Below are 26,154 nucleotides of genomic sequence, written 5' to 3' on the forward strand. Positions count from 1 at the left end.
CTCACCAAGGCCTAGGTGCAGCCCCTTTGAACAGGCACTCACCTAGTGCACCTGGTGCATTGTGCCTCAGCCCAAGCATGCGCCTTTGTTAATTCTTGCTCCTTTTTGTTTTCTGAAGCATGGTGCCCCCGGACCCCCAAGCCCCTTGAGGCAAGCCCAAACAAATTCGTGAACCCCCTATCTACTAATGTTATTCTTTCATGCATTTTTTCTTTTAAAACATTGTTTGGGCTTGCCTCAAGGGGCATTATACAAAGGCGGCTCATACAATTAGGAATGAAACATTTTAACTGATACAAAGGTGGCTCATACAATTAGGAACGCAACATTTTAACTGATACAAAGGCGGCTCATACAATTATATATTTGAAATAGTGTAATTAGGAAAGAAATAAAGAAATTAAAAGTTTGTCATGCTTGAATATGTTTTATATGCTATATTTGATTTTATTGTTTGCATTTTAACTTTAATTTATTTAGAATTTTTTTATATTTTTGCAAATTTTTACTTTAATTTTGTACTTTGCTCCAAAAAGGCAAGCACCGCCTTGCACCTTGGGCACAAAAAGCCCTTTGTACTTTTTTTGTGCCTTGTGCTTTCAAAACATTGGTCTAGACTTGATAGTGTAAAATCACATTTTACTATTTTTAGTATTTCTGGTGCTTTTATATTAGTTTTAGTAAGACTGCTTAAGTGTTATTGGAATTATTTTAGGAATTAGGGTCCTTGTTTGAGTGTTCCCATGGGCATAGTTTTCAAGGCGCCAAGGCGAGGCTAGGCAACAGGGGGGCACCTAGTCTCCTAGGCAATAGATTTTTTTTTAAGTAAAAACATGATACTAGGGTAGTTTCCTAAGTTCCATAATCATATTTCCTTCATAAATATCCATAGTTTTCATAAGAAAAGTATAAACTTCATGTTAAAGTATAGAAAATCAACATATTCCAACATATTCATGAGAAGAAAAAGAAGAAAAGAAATTTCGAAAAATATAGGGGCTGATCCCCTATTTCTGTTATAGGAAAAGAAGAAAAGAAAAGGTGGAAGAAATTAGTATATAAAAGCACAAAATTAGTAAAGAAAAAGAAGAAAACGTGTTGATTGGACAACATTTTATGTTCTTTCTTACTTATTGGTTCAGGTTTTGAAGTCTTTGAGGGTTCAATACAGCATTTAGCAATGTTTGTGTTTATTAAACCCTAACAAATTAGAAAATAACAAAAAGAGATTAGTATATAAACACACAACATGAATATTTTAGTTAAAAATTTTTATTTTATAATTATAACCTCAAAAAATTAAGAACATAAAAGTTTGTTATAACACACTATAGAAAACTACTTGGCGATTAGGCGAGGCGAGACTCCAAGGGCACCTTGTCGCCTAGGCATCGCCTTGACAACTACGCCCATGGGTTACTTACGGATTTGAATTAGTTCTAAAGCAATACACACACACACACATGGATGAGCACTTTCATGTTTGAGTGTTCCCACGTGTAGACCATGAACTTAACCAATCCATTGTTTTAAGTTTTAATCAGCATGTATTACATGTTAGAACCATCTTATTGATCTTTTAATCAACATGTATAACACTGGATCTTTTCACCAACCCATGAACCATCATATTGATCTTTTAACCAGCAAGTATTACAAATTAAACTCCATGAATAATGAACTTATTGATGAGAACAACCATTCAGTAATGTACTTAATAATCTTTTACTTATTTTTTATTTGTACTCGTTGATCTTTATCTAATTTACACATTATTGTTATTTATTTTTTATTTTCTTTGACTATTTATATGACTAATTTTCTAAAAAAAGAATGACTAATTTTCTACTTTATTATTGTTTAATTTTTATTATTTATTTGACTATTTTCTTCTATGACTGATTATTAATTCAATTTTCTGATTCTTTAGGAATAACTAATTGCCAATGATTGATTTTCTACATTATCTAAGTTGTACTTTATTGCTGTTAATTTTTTTACTTCACATTTTCTATAAATAATTTCTAATTTATTCTTTTTTATTATTTGATGACTGATTAGAATGCCTAATTTTATACTTCATTATTATTATTAAAGCTACTTTAACTTTTTGATCATTCTGTCTAATTTTCTAGAAAATCAATAGACCTTTCTTTGAAAAACTACTCTAGAAAATCAATAGACCTTTCTAGGGTTTCTTCTCACGCCAATCAGTTTGATCAAATGGAGATGATGTTCGCTATGGTTTCTAAGGTTTTATTATTTGTTTGTAGGATTTTGGTCTTTAATAGGGGATGTTCATTTGCTAGGGGTTCTTGCACGAGTGGAGATCATTTTTATCATTTTCTTAATTCCTCTTGACTATTGTTTGTTGCTTAGTGTAGGTGAAGGAGTGGTAGCGTGAGGAAATCTCTTCACTAGGTCATGGCTGTTAGTGTCAATGATAATTGCTTTGATTAATGTTACTCCCCCCTTCACAACCTAAGAGATCTACTATTCTATGGATTTCCTCTTGCATATTTATTTATTTTTTATTGGCAACACAGAATTTATTTCATTAATAAGATCAGGCATGAATACAACAAGAGGTTGTGAAAAAGGAAAAAACACAGCTGTAGAAAAGATGACCCAACCCAATTACCCAAGTCATACAATTGTGCCCAAAACACTTGACTTCCTTGTACCCCTTAACTGTGATTGCCATATAATGGAGGTGACGTCCTCCCAATGGATTCCTGTCTTCTAGATGAAGAGGCAGCAATGGCAGCCTAAGCCCTAAAGAAGTCTTCAACCTTAAAGTCTGAAAAAAGTTTCAAACTTTTTGCCCAGTGTGCCACTCGTAAGGTTATGATTTCTACCAAGGCTTCCTAGCTCCTTTCTCCATCTTCAAATATTCATGAATTTCTTGCAAATTTATCCCTGAACATAGCTTCCCTAGATTAACCTTCAATTTTGAAAGATTTTTCAACTGAGCTAAGAAGCTCCTTTAGGTTCCTTAGGGAAGAAAGGCTATCATCACAAAATAGGATTACATCATACGCAAGCAGTAGATGGATTTTGGCATTTGTGTCTTTTCAAAATCATTCTGTACACATGCTATTTTATTTATTTATTACTTTTTTAAATATACAAATGCCCCATGCATCGCATAGGCAATCTGCTTGTTATAAGTTATTTTGGATCAACGTAACAACTATAGTTCTTCTCTTCCTTTCTAATATCTTGTCAATTCCTTGGTGGACAGAAGGCTGTCTACTTGCTTCACCATCTCTACTATTCATCATTAATCACCCATATCTCCTTTCATTTCTCTACAATGCTCACTAAATCTGAAATCGGTAAGACCCCTACCTTGTCCTACATTAACATGTCCATGCCCATGAAGCAAAACTTATGTGCTTTGTTAGACCAAACTGCAGTCCTCCACAATGTCAGCCAGCAGAATGAACTCCTGATTGAACCTTACGAAATTCATACCAATCAATCTTAACCAACCTTCCAGATCTAAAGCTATTATAGGCAACATTCAATCTATATGGGCAGAACAATCCATATGGATTTTGATCCATGGTCCATCCAGGTGACCCTGCAGGGTTGATGTTCTGGACCATTAAGTCAGTAAGCTATTTGTCAAGCATGATTACAAGGTCCAATTCCTCTCTCACAGACACAAACACACATGCACAGGAAATCTATATGAACAGAACAATCCAATTTGTATGGATTTTGATCCAAGTCTATCCAGGTGATCCGGCAGATTTGATGTTCTGGACCATTAGGTCAGTAAGCTTTTTTTAATCAGAAATGGTAACTTTCATTAAAGAAAATTTAAAACTGAGATATAGGAGTCAACCCTTATTAGAAGAGGTTAATCTAATAAAGATCAACCATTACAGCACTGCCCAGTAAAGTCCCTCCCTTACAGTCCCTTGTTTAGTTAAGGCATCAGCAAAACCATTTGCTGATCTCCTTACCCACTCGAAACAAACACCCACCTCCCTTGTTATGCTAAGTATTTCCCTTATCAGCTGTCCATATTGCCAAATTCCCAGCTGTCCTGATTGCATCCACCCAATTACCAATTTGGAGTACCCCTCTATCTCAAAGTCAGTAAGCTATTTGTCAAGTACAATTACAAGGTGCAATTCCTCTCTTACAGACACAAACACAATATCATACTAATAAGTAACAATTGAAAACCATGATTTCTCCAATTAAACAAGAAATATGCACAATCATGATTACTCTGAACAACACCCTAATCATTTATGATGCTATTAAAGGTTCAGCAAACAATTCAGTTTTGAGAAAAGCACCATAATTGAAATGACTTTGCGACTTGCCTCAATTTGTTAACTAACATATGCCAATGATACACTTACTCAACAAAACAATTATGGAGGTTGTGTACCTTTGAACCACTTCGAATAGCTCCGGACTCCAATTTACCACTGGCTGCTACCTGTCCTTGCAAGTGTGGTCTTATGACATCACATATAGGCATACGTAGTGGCTTCACAGTATCCCTAATGGGAGGGTGGAGAGAATCTATTGCATCCAACAGATGTGATCCCTGATACCTGCATGAAAACACAATTCATAAATTTTTAAAATCTAAAAATTATTCAAATAGTAATAGAAATGGAATTATGGGCTTTTTTTCTTATGCTCCTTATTTATTTTATGGACTTGTTATTGGGCCATGGGCATATTTTAGTTTTCTTATAGACCTTTTGTTACTGCCACCTTATTAGGGGCAGTTTTGTAATTTTCCACATATTTGCATCAACTCTGTAAGAGAGTGTGGGTGGATGGTTATGACCAAGGATTAACGTATCAGTATCGGGTATTGTATCGGACCACTCGGATATGGATACAGATACAGATACGGATACACTTTGGAAACGCATGGATACAGACAAAAAAATATGGATACGCCAAAAAATGCATATGAATTCCACAAACATATTAATAACATTACTTTTAAGATCAAAATAGCCATAATTAATGTATAGATACATAGAAAATGTGTATTCTAAAGGTATATGTGAAGAAATATACTGCAATTAATATAGTGAGATGCATAGAAATCATAAATTTTTTTTGATATTGTATCAACCAAGAATCCTGGAACATATTAAATATATATTTTTTAAAAATTAATACATGCACAAAGCTATTATTATGTTATTTTCTATTGAGTTTCAAGGAACAAAACATATGCAACTATTATATGTGAATTATTATGTCGATTATTTTCTATTTGACTATTTTTAATTTTTAATATTAACTAAAAATCAACTAAAAATTAATTCTCAAATGTTTAGTTAAAAATAATTTTATTTTTGTAAACAATAAACACGTTATTATAAAATGTAATCAACATATAAATTAAAAATTTATAATAACATATAGTATTAACTTAAAACATATCAAACATATTAAAATTTCTAAGATACACATCATATGCAAATTCATAATTTTTAATTGCTAAAATAATTATTCTGTTATTAATATTTTTATTTTCATAAAATTTGAGATAAAAAATCATTTTTTGATATAAATGTAGATTAATGGGTTTGACAAATTCAATTTATATTATATTCTCAAGGCTTTTGTAAATAATATTATTTAGTTCAAATTAAAATATTAATTAATAATTTATAAAATTTTAAGTTACATGTCATGTTCAAATTTATAAATATTAAGTACTAAAATAATTATTCTATTATTAATATCTTTTTCGTATAAATTTCTTGAGATTAAACAATTTTTTTAACAAATGTGGATTTAAAAAATTATTTATTCTATTAGTTTATAAAATTTTAGTTTTGAATATTATTTTTTTATTTTGCTGGAATCGTTAAACAAAAATGTAACTTTTTTGCATTATATGTGGGCACTAGAATAGAAAGAAATTATTTTATTTTATTAATTTCATAAGATGAAAAGTGGCTTAATGGTTCAAGCGCGCGTTTAAGGCTTTAGCATTGGAAGTTTTGTGTTCGATTCACGCCAGGTGCAACTTTTTGGAAATAAACGCACACGTGAGAAAACGTCGATCGGTCATATCGATGCGTATCGCTTCGATACATCACGATACAGACCGATATGAAGGCGTATCGCTCCGATACACGCGATTCAGGGGATACAGGTTTATTCATAGTGTATCTCGTACCCCCTCTAGCCGATACCAATACAATACGCCCCGTATCGGACGTATCGTATCGATATTTAAATCCTTAGTTATGACCACCACGAATCACCATCAGATTTTCTCTTCACTCTTCTCTTCCTTCTGTCACTTATTCTTTTCTCTTTGTTATTCTTTTCTTTTAACACCATATTTTATTTATTTCTTTGATTAATTGCTCCTGAATTATTTGACAAGAATTAGTAACAATGAACATCATAAGCACATTAGGAAATTATCTTTTTACAGATAAGTAAGCTGGGATCACCCACAGTTGAAACAATGAAATGCGGAGAAACACTAGTTTGAGCTAGAGGATCAATCACCACTTGGAAAGAGAAAGAAAAATGAAGAAACGATAGAATAAATCATGTAACAAGTACACAAATCATAACCTCCTCATCCCGTCAAGAACAGCTAATTGCCTAAAACAAATAATGCAGATTTTTCAAATGTCACACATATAGGAACACCTTAAAAGGAAATTGTGATTTTATTAATCAAGAAATGAGAGCTAGTACAGGCATCCCAAGGAGAGGCACAAGGTGCAACCTCTCCTTAAAAGAAAATTACAGAAAAAAAACAGTAGTGAAAAGATTACAAAGCAGCTCAGTATAAGCTTTCCCTATTAACCCCTTGTTTGGCAAGACAATCGGCCAACACATTCGCCGACCTTCCCACCCAGTGTAGGCTGATATTCATGTTTCTAGTTAGCCACTTAGCTTTCTTTAGAAGGTCCCTGTAGACAATTGTCATGTGTCTTGTTAACCACTGAACATTTTTTATGATATCCCTAAAACTCCAAATGACTGAATCTGGGTTCAACAACCAGTCCGCAATCCCTTAGTCCCCTTCAATTAGTAACTTCTCCAACCCAAGTTGGTTGGCCATCAGAATCCCTTTCTACTGCATCCAATAACTCAGCCCTTGTAGAATCACTTATTCCAACTGGGCCTGAAAGCAAGGATATGATATTGCTTTCCTCATTCCCCTCCTTTTTTTTTTTTTATCAATAACAGATTCATTAAATTCATTGAAACAACATAAGAATAATTACAGCAAGGAAGACAAACACTCTTATCTTCCAAATACAACTTAAACCCTAAAAAAATAAAAGGAAAAGAAGAAACAGTTAATTTACAACTTGGCCCAAAACATTGCTTCCCTTTCTATCCCTTGTTTAGCTAATCCATCAGCTATAGAATTAGCTGATGTTTTAACCCAACTCATCCTGACTTCCATCTCCCGCACCAGCCACTTGAATTTCCTCCTCTCATTGCTGTAGCTCCATAAGCCACAGTTGTCTTTAATCAGCCACCCTATCACCACCTCCGAGTCCCCTTCAATAATGAGTTTTTTTGACATTCATCTCCTTAGCTTTCTGAACTCCTTCCATAACTGCCAAGGTCTCAGCTCTAAGGGAGTCCCCCATTCCAATTGGGCCTGAGAATAGGGCAGAAGTGATCCCATTCTCATCCCTAAAAACACTCCCAATCCCTGATTGTCCAGGATTCCCCCTACAACTCCCATCAAAGTTTACTTTTAGGAAAACAGCAAGTGGGCGGGGGGGTCCAAGGCACCCTTATTACTGGTTTGGTCTGTGTGCAGTTTGCAATCTCACTCCACTTCCTCAACATGTCATCCACTGTGTAGTCTGTGAATAGCTTGAAAATTTTCAGCCACTGTACAGCCCTTATATGGATCACAGCCCTCAATTCTTCAGCCCCTCTCTCATCTTCTGAGAAGATCCTAAAATTTCTTTCTTCCCATGATGACCAGCATACTGCAGCCTTCAGTCCTCTCCACATAGTCCTTCCCCTTTTCATGCACCACCTGAAAAAATGGAGAAAAGAGACTCAGTAAGTCTGATGGAGGGTTCCACTTACGCCCAAAGAGAGAAAAAACCCACTCCCAAATTGACTTTGCAAATTGGCAAGACATCAGTAAGTGAAAACCAGTCTCCCCATCCGCTTTGCAAAGAACACACGAATGAGGTGACAAGCAAGTATTGGGTCTCTTCTTTTGGAGCAAATCACTAGTGTTAAATCTTTCTAGATAGGCTTCCCAACAAAAACTACCAACCCTAGGAAGAATTGGTCTGCACCAAACCTCATTAACCGGGAAAGGGGAGGTTGCAAGACTGGTGGACTAGCATAGGACTTTGAATAAGGAAGCACAAGAAAAAGAGCCTATGGGGGTAGGGGTCCAAATTCTAGAGTCCACCTTAGAGGGGTCTAAGAAAACATTATCAAGAAGTTCAAGGAGGCTCAAAATACTGTTGAGGTTTAAGTCCCTCACAACCCTCCTCTGACCCGGGTTCCACCCAAACCTAGAACTAGAAGAGGAGGGGTGATGAAAAAAGAAATTGGCTCATTTTTAAAATCAGAGAGAGCATACAAAGAAGGAAACTAGTCCTTAAGAGGAACATTCCCCACCCAAGTTTGTTCCCAAAATTTTATGGAATTACCTGAATTCAAATCATACCTGACAAGAGGGGAGAAAACTGAAAACAGATCATGAATGACTTTCCAAGGTGAAGTGCTTGTGGCCCTTGTTCTGACTCCAGCATCCCAGCCATTTTGCTCCATCCCATGTATGCTTGCCACTATTCTAGCCAATAGCTTATCCTACTCCATAGGAAACCTCCACAACCACTTCCCCAAAAGGGACGAATTCCTTTTCCCAATGTTCCCAAGCCCCAAACCACCATAAATTTTACTCCTGGTCACCACCTTCCAGCTAACTCTATGGTCCCTCTTCTCCTCTCCTGGCTATCAAAGGAAATCTCTCATCATCCTCTCCAACCTACTAGAAACCTTCACTGGAATTTTGAACATTGAAAGGCAAGACCTCTCCTATGACTAACAGTCCTGGATTGCCCTGACTGTTCCAAAAAAAAATCAGTTTAGTAAACCTTTCCAGAGGAGGTGTTCAAATTGCTACAGTTCTGTTTTTCTTAAAAGAAGCATTAGCTACTACAGCCCATCTCCTATCCCTAGGCTTACCCCCCCCCCCACCCCACCCCATCCACAAAAAAAAAAAAAAGAAAAAGAAAGGCCTAAGTATTTAACTGGCCACTCTCAAAATTCACAACCTAGGATAGTCATGCACTCCTTAACTCCATTCCTTTCCATTTTGGTCTCCACCAACACCAAACTACATTTGGCTAAATTGACGTTCAGCCCCAACAATATAAATACAACAAGTAATTCTTGGTTAAACGTTCAGCTACAAAGAAAATAGTCAAATCACCAAATTTCGAAACAAAATTATCTGCAAACAAGGAAACAACCTTTTTTTAATCAACCCCTGTAACAGAGCTTGAGGGTTTTCACAATCAATAATAAATTAATCATCACTTGCAAATATGAAAAGTATAACTTTTTATAATGGCCTTACTGCAAGTCTGAAACAGAAGTAGAAGAATCTGCCATAACCGAAAACTAGAATTCTAAAATGTTGTTAAGGTTCTTAAGGATGGCAATTTAAATCTGAAACCCAAAAATTCATAAGAGCAAAATCAGCTACACTTCAAGACAAATAACCAAAACAAATCAGCAGTTAAACAAAGGTGAATTTATCTCAGATCCTGAGTTTGCTACCATGATACCCTGATACCTAAACAAGGGTACCATATCATGCCAGAAACTTTAATTTTTAATGTAAAATTTCATATCCAATACCATAAGATGTGATTCAGACCAATATAAAATAGTAAAATAATTCAGATTATAGCAAAAGAAGGCAAAAGAAGTAGAGAAGAAGAAGAAGACAGCAAGAAGAAGAGGGAAGAATAGAGAAGAAGGGAGAAATAGTAAAATAATTCAGATTAAGTGGGCATGCACCTCATTAGCATACTTAGAAAACATAAACAAGAATTAAAGGCCCATTAAGAACAAATAACAAGAAAGAACTAATCAATAAGATAATAATGGGATAGGGCCCATTTGGCCCAGTCTCTCTACACCATATCAAGCCATATCCAGGTATTATAGGTTTGCTAACACTCTGAGAATAAAGTGCAAGTTTTGACAAGTGTACTAAGTACCAGAAGAAATAGTTAAGAGACTTACCAAGAGGATAACCGTATATCAGATGCTGCTGTCACCAAATTCTGATTTTCCATTGCACTCAAGGGGATCCACGACACAAAAGAATCCTTGAAACCACAGGATCGGAGAAATGTTCCAAGCTGCATTTTTATTGTGTCAAACCGTTCCTTGGAGTAGCTCACAGCATCCATTTTATTAATACCAACTATAATTTCGTCAACACCAAAGCTTCTAATAAGTTGTGCATGTTCCCTTGTTTGTCCACCATTACTGTCCATTCCTGTTTCAAATGATCCAACTGAGGCATCTATCACAAGAATTGCAGCATCAGCTTGTGTAGCACCAGAAATCATGTTTGGGACAAAATCTTTATGTCCTGGGGAGTCAAGCACAACAACATGGTATTTCTTGGAGTCAAAATAGGCAACAGCAACTGTCATGGTGATGCCCCTCTCCCTTTCTTCAGCACTTTCATCCAATGCCCAAGCATAAGCAAATGACCCCTTCCCCTGCATTGAAGAGCCATGGGCATTCTCAGGCTTTTGATCGCCTATAGTAATTTCTAGATTAACTTCACAGTTCGTGATACACTATAGATTCTTTGCCATGAAATTTTGATTTGTGGAAATACCTAATAACTTCACCCAGCATAAAGAATTGTCTAAGGTTGCAGTTAATAGAGGTATCCTTGGTTGGTAGATTTGTTGATACTGATCTCAAGGAGAAGAACATAGGACCCATAGTTGTCAAGGTGTCGCCTAGGCGTGTAGGCGCTTTTTGGGGCTTGCCTCACCCAAGTATATGCACTGAATCATTATTTTTACTTGTTTCATAAGATAATAAATATTTTTATTAGTTTCTTATTTTGTTAGAGTTTCTGATAGAAAGATATTCGAAGACAGAAACAAGTTCGAGAGAAATCCTCGTCAGGGTTCCAAGTTACATGTTCTACATCTTTGAAGAAGCAAGGGAAATCAACCAATCGCAGAATGGTAGAAGGTATGCTCTGCCCCTTCTTTTTCTTTTTTGGAACAAACAAAAGCAGGGGCTCTGCCCCTTCTTCTTTTTCTTTTTCTGGAACAAAAACAGGGCTCCACCCCTCCTCCTAACTCTTCTGCTTCTTAATGGAACAAATAATGGGGGCGGACTAGAACAAAAAACACTTGTTTTTCCTTTTTTTGGAACAAAAAATAGGGGCTCCGACACTTCTTTTGAACTAAAACAGGGGCTCTGCCCCTTCTCCATCATTTTTGAGATTTTCCTTTCATGTTTTCTCTTTTCTAAGACAAGAATAGGGGCTATGACCTTCTTTTACTTTTATTTCAATGAAAAAAATAGGGGCTCATCCCCTTTTTGTTCTATATTTTTAGACATTAAGCAGCGCCTAGGTGGCTAGGCGACAAAGTTCTCCCCTACCGCCTAGGTTCGCCTTGGCACCTTGAAAACTATGCATAGGACAAGGGGTAGGAGTTAGAAAAACTAAAAGGTGGACTGTTTCTATTCATTTTGAATGACAGACCAGACAGGCAAGAGGACCAGAATTATGTTATCAGCCATAGGTACCCACTGAAAGGTTCTTTGGAGAAGACAAAGGACAAGAGTTTGCTATGGATTGATGTGTACGACATATGATAATGTGCAGTGTATGCAGGCATTTAAGAAATCAGGAATATTGTGGGTCAGTTTCAGAAGATTGATGGTAGGAATAAAAATTGGGGAGTAATTGCAAATGGTGAAGATGTTGTTTGAGGTGGATTCTGTTTAATCAATACCAATACTGCTGAATATATGGTTTGCAGGAGAAGAATATTAAGTTAGACTGATAGTTGAAGGAAAAGACCTATCATTCAAAAACTCACAGTTGCTTGTATATGGGGGCACCCACTGGGAGACATTTGAGGACAAATTTCATCACTTTAAGTGGTAGGAACAATAAACATCAAGAGGAAGAAGCTGATAAGGTGAAGAAGGTTAATGGTAATCTAGTAAATTAAAAAGGAGAACAAAAGCAACATGTTTTTTTAACAGACACATAGCATTTAACAAAGGCAAGAAGTGGAGTCATGAATTTAAAAGTTTTTCTCCAAAGGTGAACAACCAATGGTATCATATTGAAGAGCATTATAAAGACGACGTTGACAGTTGCTGATCAAAAAAATAAAGATGAGGTCGACCATTGACAGTTAGCAAACATGGTATTAAGGGTTAGACATAAAAGGCCATTGTCCAACGTTTGTCCAAGCTATCTTGGGAGAGGTGGCCTCAATAAGGGAGGTAACTTATACCAGAAAAAAGGTCAAAGAAATAAAAAGATTTTAGTTTGAGTAATAGAGGAAAACAGTTAGAGCTAGAAGCCTAGAAGAAAGACCTTACAGAGAAGAAAAAAGTAGGCAATCGTACTTGAAAAAGAGGATGCTACTGAAATGTTGAGTCGTGGTGTTTTTTTTTTTTTTTTTTTTTTTATCAATAACTGTGAATTGTATTAATTAGTATTAAGAAGAACTACAAAGCAAGGGGGCTAAACAATCTTAGAACACTCAACGAGCACCAAATACAATTACAATAAAGCCCAAAATAAAGAGTTTCTGTTAACCCCTTGCCTAGCTAAACCATCTCCCCCTATTCCATATGGTCCTGGATTACCCATACTGCTGCCATCAAAATTCAGTTTAATAAAGCCGTTAGATGGAGGACTCCAGCAAGAATTTGATGCCTTCTTAGCTGAAGCTTATTCTGCAATTTCCTTCCAGTTTTTTACCATCTCATCTACTGAGAAATCTGCAAACAATGCCAAAGTTTTCAGCCAATGTATCACCCTAATATGGATTACCTCCAAAATTACTTCCAAGCTTCTCTCCTTTTCTGATAATATCTGTGAGTTCCTCTCCTCCCAAACTATCCAACATACTGCAGCCCTAATACATCTCCACATGATCTTGGCCTTTTTTGTTGGCCCACTCGGCATGTAACTTAATAAACTTTGCACATTCAAAGGGGGGATCCACCTGCACCCAAACAAAGAAGTACACCACTCCCAAATGCCTTTAGTAAACCAACAGGAAATCAGTAAATGGTATTCAGACTCACCATCAGCTTTACAAAGAGCACACCAGTGAGGACACAAACAACTGCTGGGTCTTTTTCTTTGAAGTAAATCACTTGTATTAACTCTTTCTAGAAAGGCTTCCCAACAGAAACTCCCAACCTTAGGGGTATAGGAAGACACCACACCTCTTTGACAGGAAATGACAGACCCAAAGGAGGTGTTGGAAATTTAAAGAAGGAAGCACATGTGAAAGAACCAGAGGGGGTAAGAGACCAAATTCTACTGTCTGCTTTGTTGGCTCTAAAAAGACCCTTTCAAAAATAGATAACAAGGATAAGATACAATCAAACTCTGTGTCCCTGATTTCCCTTCTAAAGCCCAAGTTCCAACTGAACCCAGAAGTTGAGTAAAAAGGAACAAGGAAGGAGGAAACTAGTTCATTTTTAAAAGTGGGAAGAGTGAAAGACTCGAGAATTGATCTTTTAAGGGAGAATCCTCAATCCAGATATGTTCCCAAAAATTGATGAGATTACCTGAGTGCAAGTCATACCTGATTCATGGAGAGAACAATGGCAAAATAGCTTGAATAGCTTTCCATGGTGCTGCTCTTGTAGTCCTTGCCAGAATCCCATAATTCCATCCATTGCCTACTACCCCATGAATACTGCCCACTATCTTCACCCACAGCTTATCCTACTCCAAAGAAAATCTCCACAGCCATTTCCCTAGTAGTGCCAAATTCCTACTCCTTATATTCCCAATACCCAAACCTCCCTCCCTCTTTCTCTTACAAACCATCTCCCACCTAACCCTATTGTCCTTCTTCTCCTCCCCCAGCCCCCAAAGAAAATCTTTCATTTGTTTTTCTAACCTGCTAGCCAACATTTGTTTTTCTTCTTCCAAGTTGCAAGTCTCTTTTCAAACCTCTCCACAACCGGAACCCAACACTCATCTTTCTTAGGGTTGTCTCCCAATGGCAAACCGAGGTAATTTAAAGGCCAATTAGAAACTGCACACTCTAGAATATCTGCACACTTCGATGCCTCCCCATCCCTCATATTGACCCCCACTAGACAGCTCTTCTCAAAATTCACCTTAAGGTTTGACATTTGCTCAAAGAGTTGTATAGTGAGCTTCAGGTTTCTTATCCTATTAAGGTCCCCTCCTTCACAAAAGAGTATTGTGTCATCTGCAAATTGCAAATGTGTGAGTGGCGCACTCTCCCTTTCAACTCTCCATCCTCTTATTAAGTCCCTGGAGTCTGCCCTAGAAATTAATTTCTCCAAAACTTCTGCAACCATCATGAATAAGAAAGGGGAAAGAGGATCTCCTTGTCTTATTCCTCTCAAAGCTGAAAAGAAATTTACCACTATCCCATTTATCAATATGGAATAATGGCATTTCCTAATACATCCCATCACCCACTTACACCACCTTTCTCTGAACCCAAAATTGACCATCACATCCAATAGGAAAGACCAATCCACCATGTCATAAGCCTTTTCCAAATCCAATTTGCATACCACCCCTTTTTTCTTGGATCTCTTAAACTCCTCCAAACTCTCATTTGCTATAAGTCTTTTGATTTGTTATCTGCCTCCCTTTCACAAAAGCTCCTTGGTTGTCTGCTATAATTGCTGGGAGCACTTTTCTAATTCTAATGGACAACACCTTAGTGATGATCTTATAGAGGCTATTAACTAGGCTGATCGGCCTATAATCCCTCAGGTGATTTGCATTCCATTTCTTGGGAACCAAGGCAATGAATGTGGAATTAAGCCCCGGGTTTATCACTCCTCTAGAATAAAATTCATCAAACACTAGACTTAGGTCCTCTTTTAATATCTCGCAACAATCCTGATAAAAAGCCATTAAAGCCATTAGGGCCCGGTGCCTCTGATCTATCCATAGAAAACATTGCTTTCTTTATCTCTTCCAATTCAAATTTCCTTTCCAGCCATTCCCTATCCTCCAGTTTCAGTGTAGCCCATTCCAATCCTTCAAGCCATACCCTATTGTTTAGGGGTCTTCTAAAAATAGACCTAAAATGATTTGCAAAGGCCCCTGCAATTTCTCTTTGATTGGAAATTATTGCCCCTTCAATCTCCAAACTTGAGATATAATTCCTTCTCCTTCTTCCATTTGCCACTGCATGAAAAAACATGGTATTCTATCCCCCTCTTTCAACCACTTACACCTTGACTTTTGTCTCCAACTTATTTCCTCCTACAGAAGACAGTCCTCTAAATCATGTGGATTGTGATAAGTGGTAGAAGAAGTATGACATAGTAGGACAAAACTTAGCATTCAAGGCATTATAAAGGAGGTGGTTCATGACAGAAAGACTTCTTCCTATGTAGTTGATGCACAAGGAAGAAAGTTAACTTCAGTAGAGTGCTCTATTTGACTGTAATGAGGTTCAAACTCAGAAGAAAGGGGTAGATACAGGTAGTGATGGATATGTTGCGCAAAATATCAATATTTACTACAACAAAGGCGTCTCTAAAAATTAAATCACACCTTTAGAAGAGCAGAGTAGGTTTCGAGGAGGAATATTAAAAAGGTAAGTTCTGTAAGAAATCAAAAAATAAAATAAAATAAAAAGGTAAGTTTTGTAGGAGGGGGAAAATGGTTATGGGAATAACAAGGATCTACTCACCACATTCATAGTTGATTCACTAGGGTTGTCACCTTCTACCCATAAGTATCCACCATTTTTGGAACATGGCCATTTGAAGACTTTGAAAGGGGTTTAATAGAGGATTCAGGAACATTATTCAGGATGGAAGCAGAGCAAGAGTACAATGAGGATTTCAACTCAACTGATGAAGCTTTCAAGGTTAAACAGGTTTAAAGAAGGTGATCAAAGAAAGAGATGTTAGGTTGAAAATGTTGGAAATAAGTTGGTTTTATTCAATTTAGGTGGTGAGGAAGCTTTCAGAGAAGTTTTTTTGGAATTAAATCAGTGATTTAAAAGGCGCGCCTAGGCGCAAGCCTAATGCACCTTCTTAAAATTCTGTGCTTTTTGCTTTTATTTTAGCCTAACGGCTGGGCCAGGGGCTCCACCCCCGGAACCCCCAACCACGTCTCTCAAGGCAAGCCCAATCAAATCCATGTTAGTCTTATATTCTTATCCCTCACATAAAAAATAATGATTTTATAACTTTAATTGCCTTTTAAGAAGATATTTTATTGGAATGAATGAACGAACAACATTTTCAAGAAGATATCTTGAAAATGCTTTATATGTTTGCTCTTATTTTTAAATTTTCATTTGAATACGCTTTACATGTTATGTTTATTTATTTTAATTTTAGATTTTTTAAAACATTTATTTTAAAACTTAAGTTTATATTTTTATTAACATTATGTTTAATATTTTTTGAATTTTTTTTAAATTTTTGCATTTTTTTGAATTTTCTGACATTTTTTTATTTTTTAGCATTTTTTGTATTTTTGCACCTTGCTTCAAAAAGGCACGTGCTCGGCCTTGCGCCTTGCTCCTTGCTCCTCAAGTGCAAATTGGCCCTCGTGCTTTTAAAACACTGGAATTAAAGGGGGGGGGGGGAGAGAGAGAGAGAGAGAGAACTAACAATTCTAAAATGTCACATACAGATTTTAACAATTATCTTGGAGAGATCATTATTTTGGAATTTACTAAGTACACAGAAACCTCTACTTTTTCTCTTCGAGGGGTCTGAGGAAATTTGAGTGAGAAAATGGTGGTTTGGCAAGTAAGAGTTGAGTTCAGAGAAGTGGAGTGTCGAGGAAGGTCACATTTATCGTTCCACAATTTTTCAAGGCTGTTAGGCTTGTGAGTTTAAGGAGATAATGATGGGTTTGGCTCTTTTCGGGAGTAGGCTGTTAGGAACTGTGGGTTTAGATGAATGATATCTTGTTTATCTTTTCTCTTTCTTGATGATATCTTATCACTTAAGCCTGCACTTTCTTCTATTTTTTTAATGAAAAAATTCTTTACCATCAAAAAAAGTCTAAGCCAAGAGAGTTAGTGAACCTTTAGCTTTGCCTCTTTCTCAAATTTATGCATTTCTTTCTGGGATATCCGTCCCAAAAGGTGAAGCAGCCTCCCTGATAGTGTTGATTTTCCAGAATCAACATGGCCAACCTATTACAACATTGTGAAAGGATTAGAAATAATATTTATGCTGAAGATTCCAAAAAGAGAAAATTGTGCAAATGCAACAATAACTCAGATGTCCAGGTCTTCAAATCATACAATAGCAAGATTTAGCTGAGTCAGTATTCCTTCATTTTGTTCAGGAAGCATCCATTTCTCTGGCTTATATTCAGCATGTGAAGTAGCTCTTTTACTATTTACAGTTTTCGAGAATCCAGACTTCTCACTCAAAGTTACATTGGTGAAACTACTAGCTAGGCTTTGTGGCTTCTCCTCATTGACAGAAGAACAAATGCTTTCATCAGCATGAGATTGACTGCCTTTTGGTAATGAAACAGATGAGCCCTCTATACTTTTAACATTTGGCATCTTATATGTCCCAACATTTTCATTTGTAGTTGACAGAAGCCCTGAAGATGTCAAATCCACAAAGTTGGCTAGCATAAAGTAACAGCTGTAATAGAAGAAACTAGTAACTTCAAAAGTGAACCACAAGTTAGAAGTAACAACTCTCTACCTTTTGGCAATGAAACCAGTGTGCACTCTGACTTTTTAGCATGTGGCAGTGTAACTGTTCCAACCTTCTCATTTGCATTTGATGAAACTCCTGGAGATATAAAATCTTAAAGTTGGCTACATATAGAAATTAACTGTAACCAAAGAAAGTCAAAACTTAAAACTAAACTATGTAAATCAAGAAATACAAGGAAAACTACCCTTTTTTTTTATTAATGATCAATAACCAATCTTGTTCATTGTTTGTGGATAATGTAAACAATCATCGCCACAAAAAAGAAGCAAAACATCAAATACTAAGTAATACACATGTGAAAAACAACCTCAAAACTTATGAAAAAACAAAGATGATTAGAAGGAAAGAGTAAGGCCCTATTTGCCAGTACTTCATACTTTATGCCTTTAAAAGTACTTTTTTTTTTGAGAAGGTAAAAATTTTATTAAAGAAGGATGAAAAAGATACAACAATTTCCGGGCATCTCACACCCAGAAAAAAGACATGTTACAGACTCCAAACAGACTGAGTATAAAGCAAATGGAAAAGATTCTGAGACTTAAACTCAGAGCTAACTGACAGCCAAGAAGCAAGTTTAGACACTGCAGCCTGAATTAATTCCTCCGGACCTCTCACTTTGTTGCAGAAAATTCGGTTGTTTCTTTCAGTCCATAAAGTTACTAAGACAGCCACAGGGGTGGTTCTCCAGATCAGATTACCCTTTTTCTTCAGGCCTGGCAAATTCCAGCAGCATAAGAGATCCTTAATTGAACCAGGCATAACCCAGCAGACCCCAGCTGCTTTAAGAAAGTGCTCCCAAACTCTTACAGAGATCGAACAATGAATGCCAAGATGATCAACTGTCTCTGGCAAAAGCCCACATAAGCCACAGCTAAGGTCTGAAAGCTGAACCCCTCTCCTAACCAAATTAGCTCTCAACAGGCACTTATTTAGAGCCATCACCCAAAGCAAAAAATTATGCTTAGGTGGACTGACAGAATTCCACACCTGATTGCTTGGAAAATAAGAATTACTTGCTCTACTTAAAAGCCTCTATAAGGTCATCACTAAGGTGCTGTCAATTAGAATCAGGAAGGGGCTACCAACTATCATATCAAACAATCAAGGAGCTTTTGTGAAGGGGAGGCAAATAACAGATCAGATACTTGTAGCAAATGAGAGTCTAGAGGATTATTAGAGATCCAGGAGAAGAGGTGTGGTCTGCAAACTAGATCTCAAAAAGGCTTATGATTTGGTTGATTGGTCTTTCTTATCGGAGGTGATGATTAACTTTGGGTTTGGAGACATCTGGTGCAAATGGGTGATGGGTTGCACTAGGGATTGTCAATATTCCATTTTGGTAAACGGGACAGTGGTGGACTATTTCCCAGCTTTGAGGGGGATTAGACAAGGAGACCCCCTATCCCTCTTGTTTAAATTGGTTGCTGAAATGTTGGGGGGATTGATATCCAAAGCAGATTCTAGGGAGCTAATAAGAGGGTGGAGAGTTGGAAGAGATAATGTACCACTTACACACCTACAATTTGTAGATGACACGATTCTGTTTTGTGAAGGAGGGGATGTCAATTGGATAAAAAATTTGAATCTCACCATACAACTTTTTAAGCAGATGTCAAATCTTAGGGTGAACTCTGAGAAAAGTTGTATAGTTGGAGTCAATATGGGGGAAGGGGAGATTGGTGAGTATGCAGACATTTTGGGATGTGTAGTATCTAACTGCCATTAAACTACCTGGGCTTACCTCTGGGGGATAATCCTCAAAGAGGTGAGTTTTGGGCCCCTGTTGTGGAGAGATTTGAAAAGAGACTTGCCAACTGGAAGAGAAACTATTTGCCTCTTGGAGGGAGAATCAACTTAATCAGGCCTACTCTGGCTAACCTTCCTGTATATTTTTTGTCAGTCTTTAGGATCCCGGTTAAGGTGGCTAGTAGGTTGGAAAAACTAATGAGGGAATTTCTGTGGGAGCCGAGGGCGGAGAAGAGTAGGGTCAAGTGGGAGGTGGTCTATAGAGGTAAAAAGGAGAGAGGGTTGGGAATTGGAAACATTAGGACTAGGAATCTAGCATTACTGGGGAAATGGTTGTGGAGATTCTCATTGGAGAAAGAAAGGTTGTGGGTTAAGGTAGTGGGAAGTATCATTGGAGAAAGAAAGGTTGTGGAGATTCTCTTGGGCTGTGGGTGAGCTGGTTCGGGGGAGCTCGCCCTCCTAAAACAGATGAAGGTAGAAGATGAGAGGTAAAGAAGAGATAGAGTGAGAGAGAGAGAGAGAGAGTGAGAGAGAGCGAGAGAGAATAATGGAAAATATCATTCATGCCTTCTATGCAATATGTGATTGGCCTTTATAATGCATGGCCATACAACTCATAACAAACCATAACAAATTCTGAGTGTGCTTGGCTCTACTCGATACGTGGGCGACACGTGTACACAAAGGTAATTGGGGGAGTGACCCTTGTGAGGTTCTGGGTTCTTGAGTGGGCCTTATGGGCCGGAAGAGCTTCGCTTGGAATCTCCTTCTTACTGGGCTTATCAATCCCGTTGTCTTCAAGAACGACCTTGTCCTCAAGGTCGAGTGTAGGGAACTGCTTCTGAAGCTAAGTGTAGTCTTCCCACATGGCATCCTCATGAGGCAAGCCACGCCATACTACCGGGGCATGTTCGACCACCTTCCTTCCCCTACGAACCCAGCATAAGTCCTTGATATTCATGGGCTCAAATATTACCTCCCCTGACTTAGTGAAAGGTGGGCGAGTGGGTCTGATAGTGTTGGTAGGAGACACACAGGGCTTGAGGAGGCTGACATGGAATACGAGATGCAATTGGCATTCAACCAGTAAGCAGAGACGGTATGCTACGGACCCAATTCACTCTTCTACTTGAAATGGGCCAAAGAATCAAGGGGATAGCTTCTAAGATACGCTCCTCGCCATTGAGTTCTACCGATACGGCTAGAGCCAAAGATAGACCCAATCTCCTATGAAGAACTCCAGTTCTCAATGCTTCTTGTCATAGGCCAACTTCATTCACTATTGGGCTTGCTGTAGATGAAACTTGAGGAGCTTTAGCGTAGTGTCTCTTGCCTGCAACTGTGTGTCCACCTCAGCTACCGGTGACGTGCCTCGCTCATAAGGCAGTATGGAGGGAGGATCGTAACCGTATAGCACCTTAAAAGGGGTGGTCCCGACTGACACCTAAAAGGTGGTGTTGTACCAACACTTAGCCCAGGACAGCCACTAGGCCAATTGCTTGGGCCTATTGCCCACAAAACATCTCAGATAAGTCTCAAACATCGATTGACGACCTCCGATTGTCCGTCCGTCTGAGGGTGGTAGTTAGTGGAGTGCAATATCTGAACCCCCTGAGTTGCGAAGTATGCCTTCCAGAAGGTACTCATGAATAGTGGATCCCAATCCGTCAAGATGGACTGTGGTGTCCCATGAAGCTTAACCACCTCCCGGATGTAAGATTGGGCCACCATGGTTGTTGTATAGGGTCGTGAGAGGCTTAGAAAATGTGCATACTTACTCAACTGGTCTACCACCACCAGCACTATGGATTTTCCCTAGGATGTGAGTAACCTAGTTATGAAGTCCATGGTTACCTCTTCCCAAACTCGCTCAGGTTGCAACAATCCGGCTGGGTTCTGGGTGTTGTATTTTCGTTGTTGACACACAGTGCATCAGGCCACAAACTCCTGAACCATCCGCTTCGTCCCTTTCCAGCAGTAATGAGCTGCTAGACATTTATAGGTCCATAGAACTCCACAGTGCCCTCCCTGGGCCGAGTTATGGAATAGCCGAAGTAGCTCCTGATGGTATTTGGATCCATCTGACACCACCACTCTTCCCTTGTAGTAGAGAAGCCCATTCTGAAGTGTGTATCTAGGAACCTGGGCCGCATCCACCAAGACTTGGGCCCATATTCGGGTTAATTGGGGATCATCCTGGGCTTCTTGGTTCAGTTGTGCTGACAATGGATAGCCCAGTTGGGACAGGCCCAATAAGCACAAACTTTCAACTCTAGAGAGGGCATCCGCTACTGCATTAGAGGGTCTGGGCTTGGACAATAAATAAAAGAGAAGAAGAAAAAAAGAAGAGAAGAAGAGAAATGGAGGAGCACTCATGGGAGAAGCTTTGAAAGAAGAGAATGGTTGGAGTGCTTAAAACAGCCGGCCCACTACTTAATTTATATACAGTTTCCTAATTGTAAAAGAACTTTAATGCTTACATGGCAATAAAAGATAAGATTAAAATAAAACTAATCCTAGATAAGATAGAATAAAACTTATCCTACTAGGAAAGTTGATCCTAATCAATTAAATCTAAGTACATCTCAGGGTGTCACACGAATACTCTTAATGTGGGGTCCACAATTTCCTACATATTCAATGGCAAAGTCATAACCCATCAGCTTGCAAACCCATTTATGCTAATCTGGGGCCAAGACTCGCTGCTCCAACAAGTGCTTGATACTTCGGTGGTCAGTCCTGACTATGAACCGTCAGCCCAACAGGTAAGCCCTCCATTTTTGGACTACTTGGACTACTAGGGCAATGTCCATGAGCTCCTTCTCGTAGGTGGATTTGGCTTAGGCCTATGAGGAGAGAGCCTTGCTAAAGTAGGCCAAGGGCTGGCCCTACTACATCAGGACTGCACCAATTCTTGTACCCGAAGCGTCGACCTCTACTACAAACTCCAATTCAAAGTTAGGAAGGGCTAGTGTAGGTGGTGAGGTGGCGGCTACCTTCAGTGCCTGAAAGGCTTCTTTTGCATTTTGATTCCATTCGTGTGAGGGGTGCTGCAAGAACTCCGTATCCCCTAATAAATCTCCAGTAGTAACCTGTCAACCCAAGGAACCCCCTCAGAGCTTTTGGGGAGCTAGGCCGGGCCCAAGAGAGCATGCATTCAATCTTTTCAGGGTCCACGCATACCTGTCCTCCAAAGATGATGTGGCCCAAGTAATTGATTTGGGTGTGCCCAAATGAACACTTTGAGGGCTTGGCGAACAGTTGGTGCTGCCGTAGTAATTTTAATACACATTGCAAGTGCTCTAAATGAGAACCCCAGCTGGAACTATAAACTAATATATCATCAAAGAACACCAAAACAAAGAGATGCAAGTAAGGTTTAAAAATACCGTTCATAATCCTCTAGAATGAAGAAGGGGCGTTGGTCAACCCAAATGGCATCACGAGGAACTCAAAGTGTCCATTTGAGGTTCTGAAGGCGGTTTTGTGGATGTCATTGGGGTGGACCCGGATTTGATGGTAACCTGATCGTAGGTCCATCTTAGAAAAGTACCTGGCTTGGCCCAACTCATCAAACAATTCTTCAATTAGGGGTATGGGGCACCTATCCTTGACCATGATGCGGTTCAAGGCCCTGTAATCCACGCGGAATCTCCAACTCCCATCCTTCTTTCTCACCAAAATCACGGGTGATGAGAATGGGCTGCTACTAGGCCGAATTAAACCCTTGTCTAATAGCTCTATCACCATTCTCTCTACCTCCACTCTTTGGTAATGGGGGTAGTGGTATGGTCTGGCGTTGGCAGGTGGGGCTTTGGGTTGAATAGGGATCCGGTGGTCATGGGCTCGAGGGGGAGGTAGTGTCGTGGGTTCTTGGAAAACATCTAAATAAGTTTGAAGTAATAACTGGAGTTTATGGGTTTGGATTGGAGTTGGTTCACTATCTCCTGTGAGCGTAGTGGGCCCAATAAGCATTGAGCCCATGCTCATCAACAAGGGTGTCGAGTTATGTTGGCAGGCCTTGAGTACAGCTTCCACACTTCCTGTGGCAAGGGGTTGGGCTTTAATCCCCTTCAGTGTATAAGGTTTGTCATTGTAGGTGAACTGCATGGTCAATTAGGCCCAGTCACACACCACTGGGCCCAACATCTGTAGCCACTATATGTCCAAGACAACATCTGCCCCAATGAACTCTAATGGATGTAGGTCCACCTTGAATTGGTACCCCTGAATCCACAACTCCACAGCTTTGCACCTCCCATCACAGGTGATTTGGTGGCCATTTGCCACGTTGACAACTAGCCAACGGGTAATAAAGTTCAGAGAGCTTCCACTGTCAATCAAGACAACATCGCCCTTCCCTGCCATCAACCCTTTTATCTACATGGTTCTGGGGACCTGGTAACTCGCCAAGGCTTGTAGGGATATGACGCAATATTCTTCCTACGGTACCACCTCCATTTGTTGTATACCCGGATCTCCCGTTTGGGTTATGGAGAAATCTTCCCCTTCTACTTGGAGTAGGAAAACATGTTGAGTCTTACATTTGTGGCCAGGAACAAATTTCTCATCACAGTTATAGTAGAGACCCTTCTTTCTACGGGCCTGCATCTCTGTCCATGATAATTTTCGGTACAGGAGGGACATAGCTCCTAGCTTCCTGCTCAGTGGGGCTAGCAGGGAAACTAGCTTATGGGTGGTGGTGGGCGTGGGTAGTAGAGATCCCGGCTTGGGATCAATCTTGGGGTAAGGTCCTTTTTGGTCTAGGCCTACCTGAGGCCCGCTTAGCTTCCCCAACTTCTGTAATCGATCCAGTCTTTCTTCTTGGAGCTTGGCCAATCCAATCGCAACGACCAAGGTGGTTAGTTGCATGGTGTTAACTTCTATCCTTATCTCCTCCCTTAAACTGCCTATAAAACAACCCACCAGGGCCGTCTCCAGCCAACCATGTACCCGTGTTGCTAACCTTTCAGAGTCTTTCTGGTATTCCCTCATAGTACCAGTCTGCCTTACTCGGGAAAGTGATTCATTATAGTTCTCGTACCAGAAGGCTTGAACCTCACACGTAGTGCTTCGGTAAGGTCTAGCCAGGTGGTCTGAGGGTGGGTTTTCCGGTACCACTAGTACCACATAATGGCTTCTCCATCCATGTGTATGGCGGCAATGGAAACCCTCTGATCTGTGTGGGTTTCATGAAATTCGAAATAACACTCAGCCCAATAAATCCAGGGGATGGGATCATCACCTGAGTACAGAGGGAAGTCGATTTTAGCAGCCTTGATGGGCTAGACTCCTCCTTGTCGTATGCCACTGCTGCTCGATCCTTCTACCTCTGAGGTTCTGGGTCTTGAAGAGATTCTCTCAAACTGGCCTACCAAAGCGGAGAGGGTCTCCTTGATTTCCCTCAACTCACTGGTGGTCTGGCGAACTTCCCCTTCTATGCGGTCAATATGTTCCTCTATAGACGAGGACCTGGTGGTAGGCATCGTAGCTAGGCTCTGATACCAACTGTTAGGTCCCTGCTTCTCCTGGGTTGTTGGTGAGTTGATTCGAGGGAGCTTGCCCTCCTGAAACAGACGAAGGTAGAAGACGAAAGGTAGAGAAGAGAGAGAGAATAATGGCAATATCATTCATGCCTTCTACGCAATACGTGATTGGCCTTTATAATGCATGGCCGTACAACTCATAACAAACCATAACAAATTCTGAGCACGCTTGGCTCTACCCGATACGTGGGCGACGCGTGTACACAGGTAATTGGGAGAGTGACCCTCGTGAGGTTCTGGGTTCTTAAGTGGGCCTGATGGGCCTGAAGAGCTTCGCCTGGAATCTCCTTCTTACTAGGCTCGGGAATCTCCTTCTTACTGGGCTTATCATATACATGGGTTGGTAAATAATGGATGGGATTTAGGAATACTAGCAAGGACTACAAGAGCTTCCCCTTGGAAAGCTATTCAAGCCATCTTGCCTTTGTTCTCTCCATGGATTTGGTATGACTTGCACTCTGGTAACCTCATCAAATTTTGGGAACATGTTTGGGTTGGGGATTCCTCTTTGAAAGATCAATTTCCAGGACTTTTTGTTATTTCTACCCTCAAAAATGAACCAGTCTCCTCCTTTCTTGTTCCTTCCAATTCACCTTCTGGGTTTAGTTGGAATTTAAGTCTAAGAAGAGATGTTAGAGACACAGAGTTTGCCTGTACTATAGCCTTACTATCTATCCTTGAAGAGGTATTCATTGAGCCTTCTAAAACAGATAGCAGAATTTGGACACTCACTCCCTCGAGTTCCTACACCTGTACCTCCTTTTTCAAAGCACCGTTACCCTCTCATCCTGTTGGTTCATCTTTCCCTGTTAAAGAAGTGTGGTGTCAACCTATACCTCCAAAGGTTGGGAGTTTTTGTTGGGAAGCCTTCCTAGGAAGAGTTAATACAGGGGATCTACTC

At 39.2% G+C, this 26,154-nt stretch overlaps 1 protein-coding gene across 15 annotated transcripts in view; it reads right to left on the minus strand.

Annotated features, from left to right (window-relative positions):
* Positions 1–26,154, minus strand: part of LOC148846481 (Translation elongation factor EF1A/initiation factor IF2gamma family protein) — a 79,850-nt gene that overhangs the window by 11,779 nt on the left and 41,917 nt on the right. For 14 of the 15 annotated variants that reach the window (XM_088954600.1, XM_088954593.1, XM_088954595.1 and 11 more), the window contains 5 exons: positions 17,947–18,036; positions 17,529–17,839; positions 17,307–17,417; positions 10,267–10,754; positions 4,412–4,580 (listed from right to left, as the gene is read on the minus strand). In XM_088954600.1, coding sequence (XP_088810726.1) covers positions 4,412–4,580; positions 10,267–10,754; positions 17,307–17,417; positions 17,529–17,839; positions 17,947–18,036 — 1,169 coding nt within the window. Of the gene's footprint in view, positions 1–4,411; positions 4,581–6,660; positions 8,027–10,266; positions 10,755–17,306; positions 17,418–17,528; positions 17,840–17,946; positions 18,037–26,154 lie in introns of those variants that run through there. The other variant, XM_088954607.1, reaches the window with a different exon arrangement.

Source organism: Nelumbo lutea, chromosome 7 (genome assembly GCF_056320005.1).
Source record: "Nelumbo lutea isolate HS-2025 chromosome 7, American lotus-T2T, whole genome shotgun sequence".
Taxonomy (NCBI): domain Eukaryota; kingdom Viridiplantae; phylum Streptophyta; class Magnoliopsida; order Proteales; family Nelumbonaceae; genus Nelumbo; species Nelumbo lutea.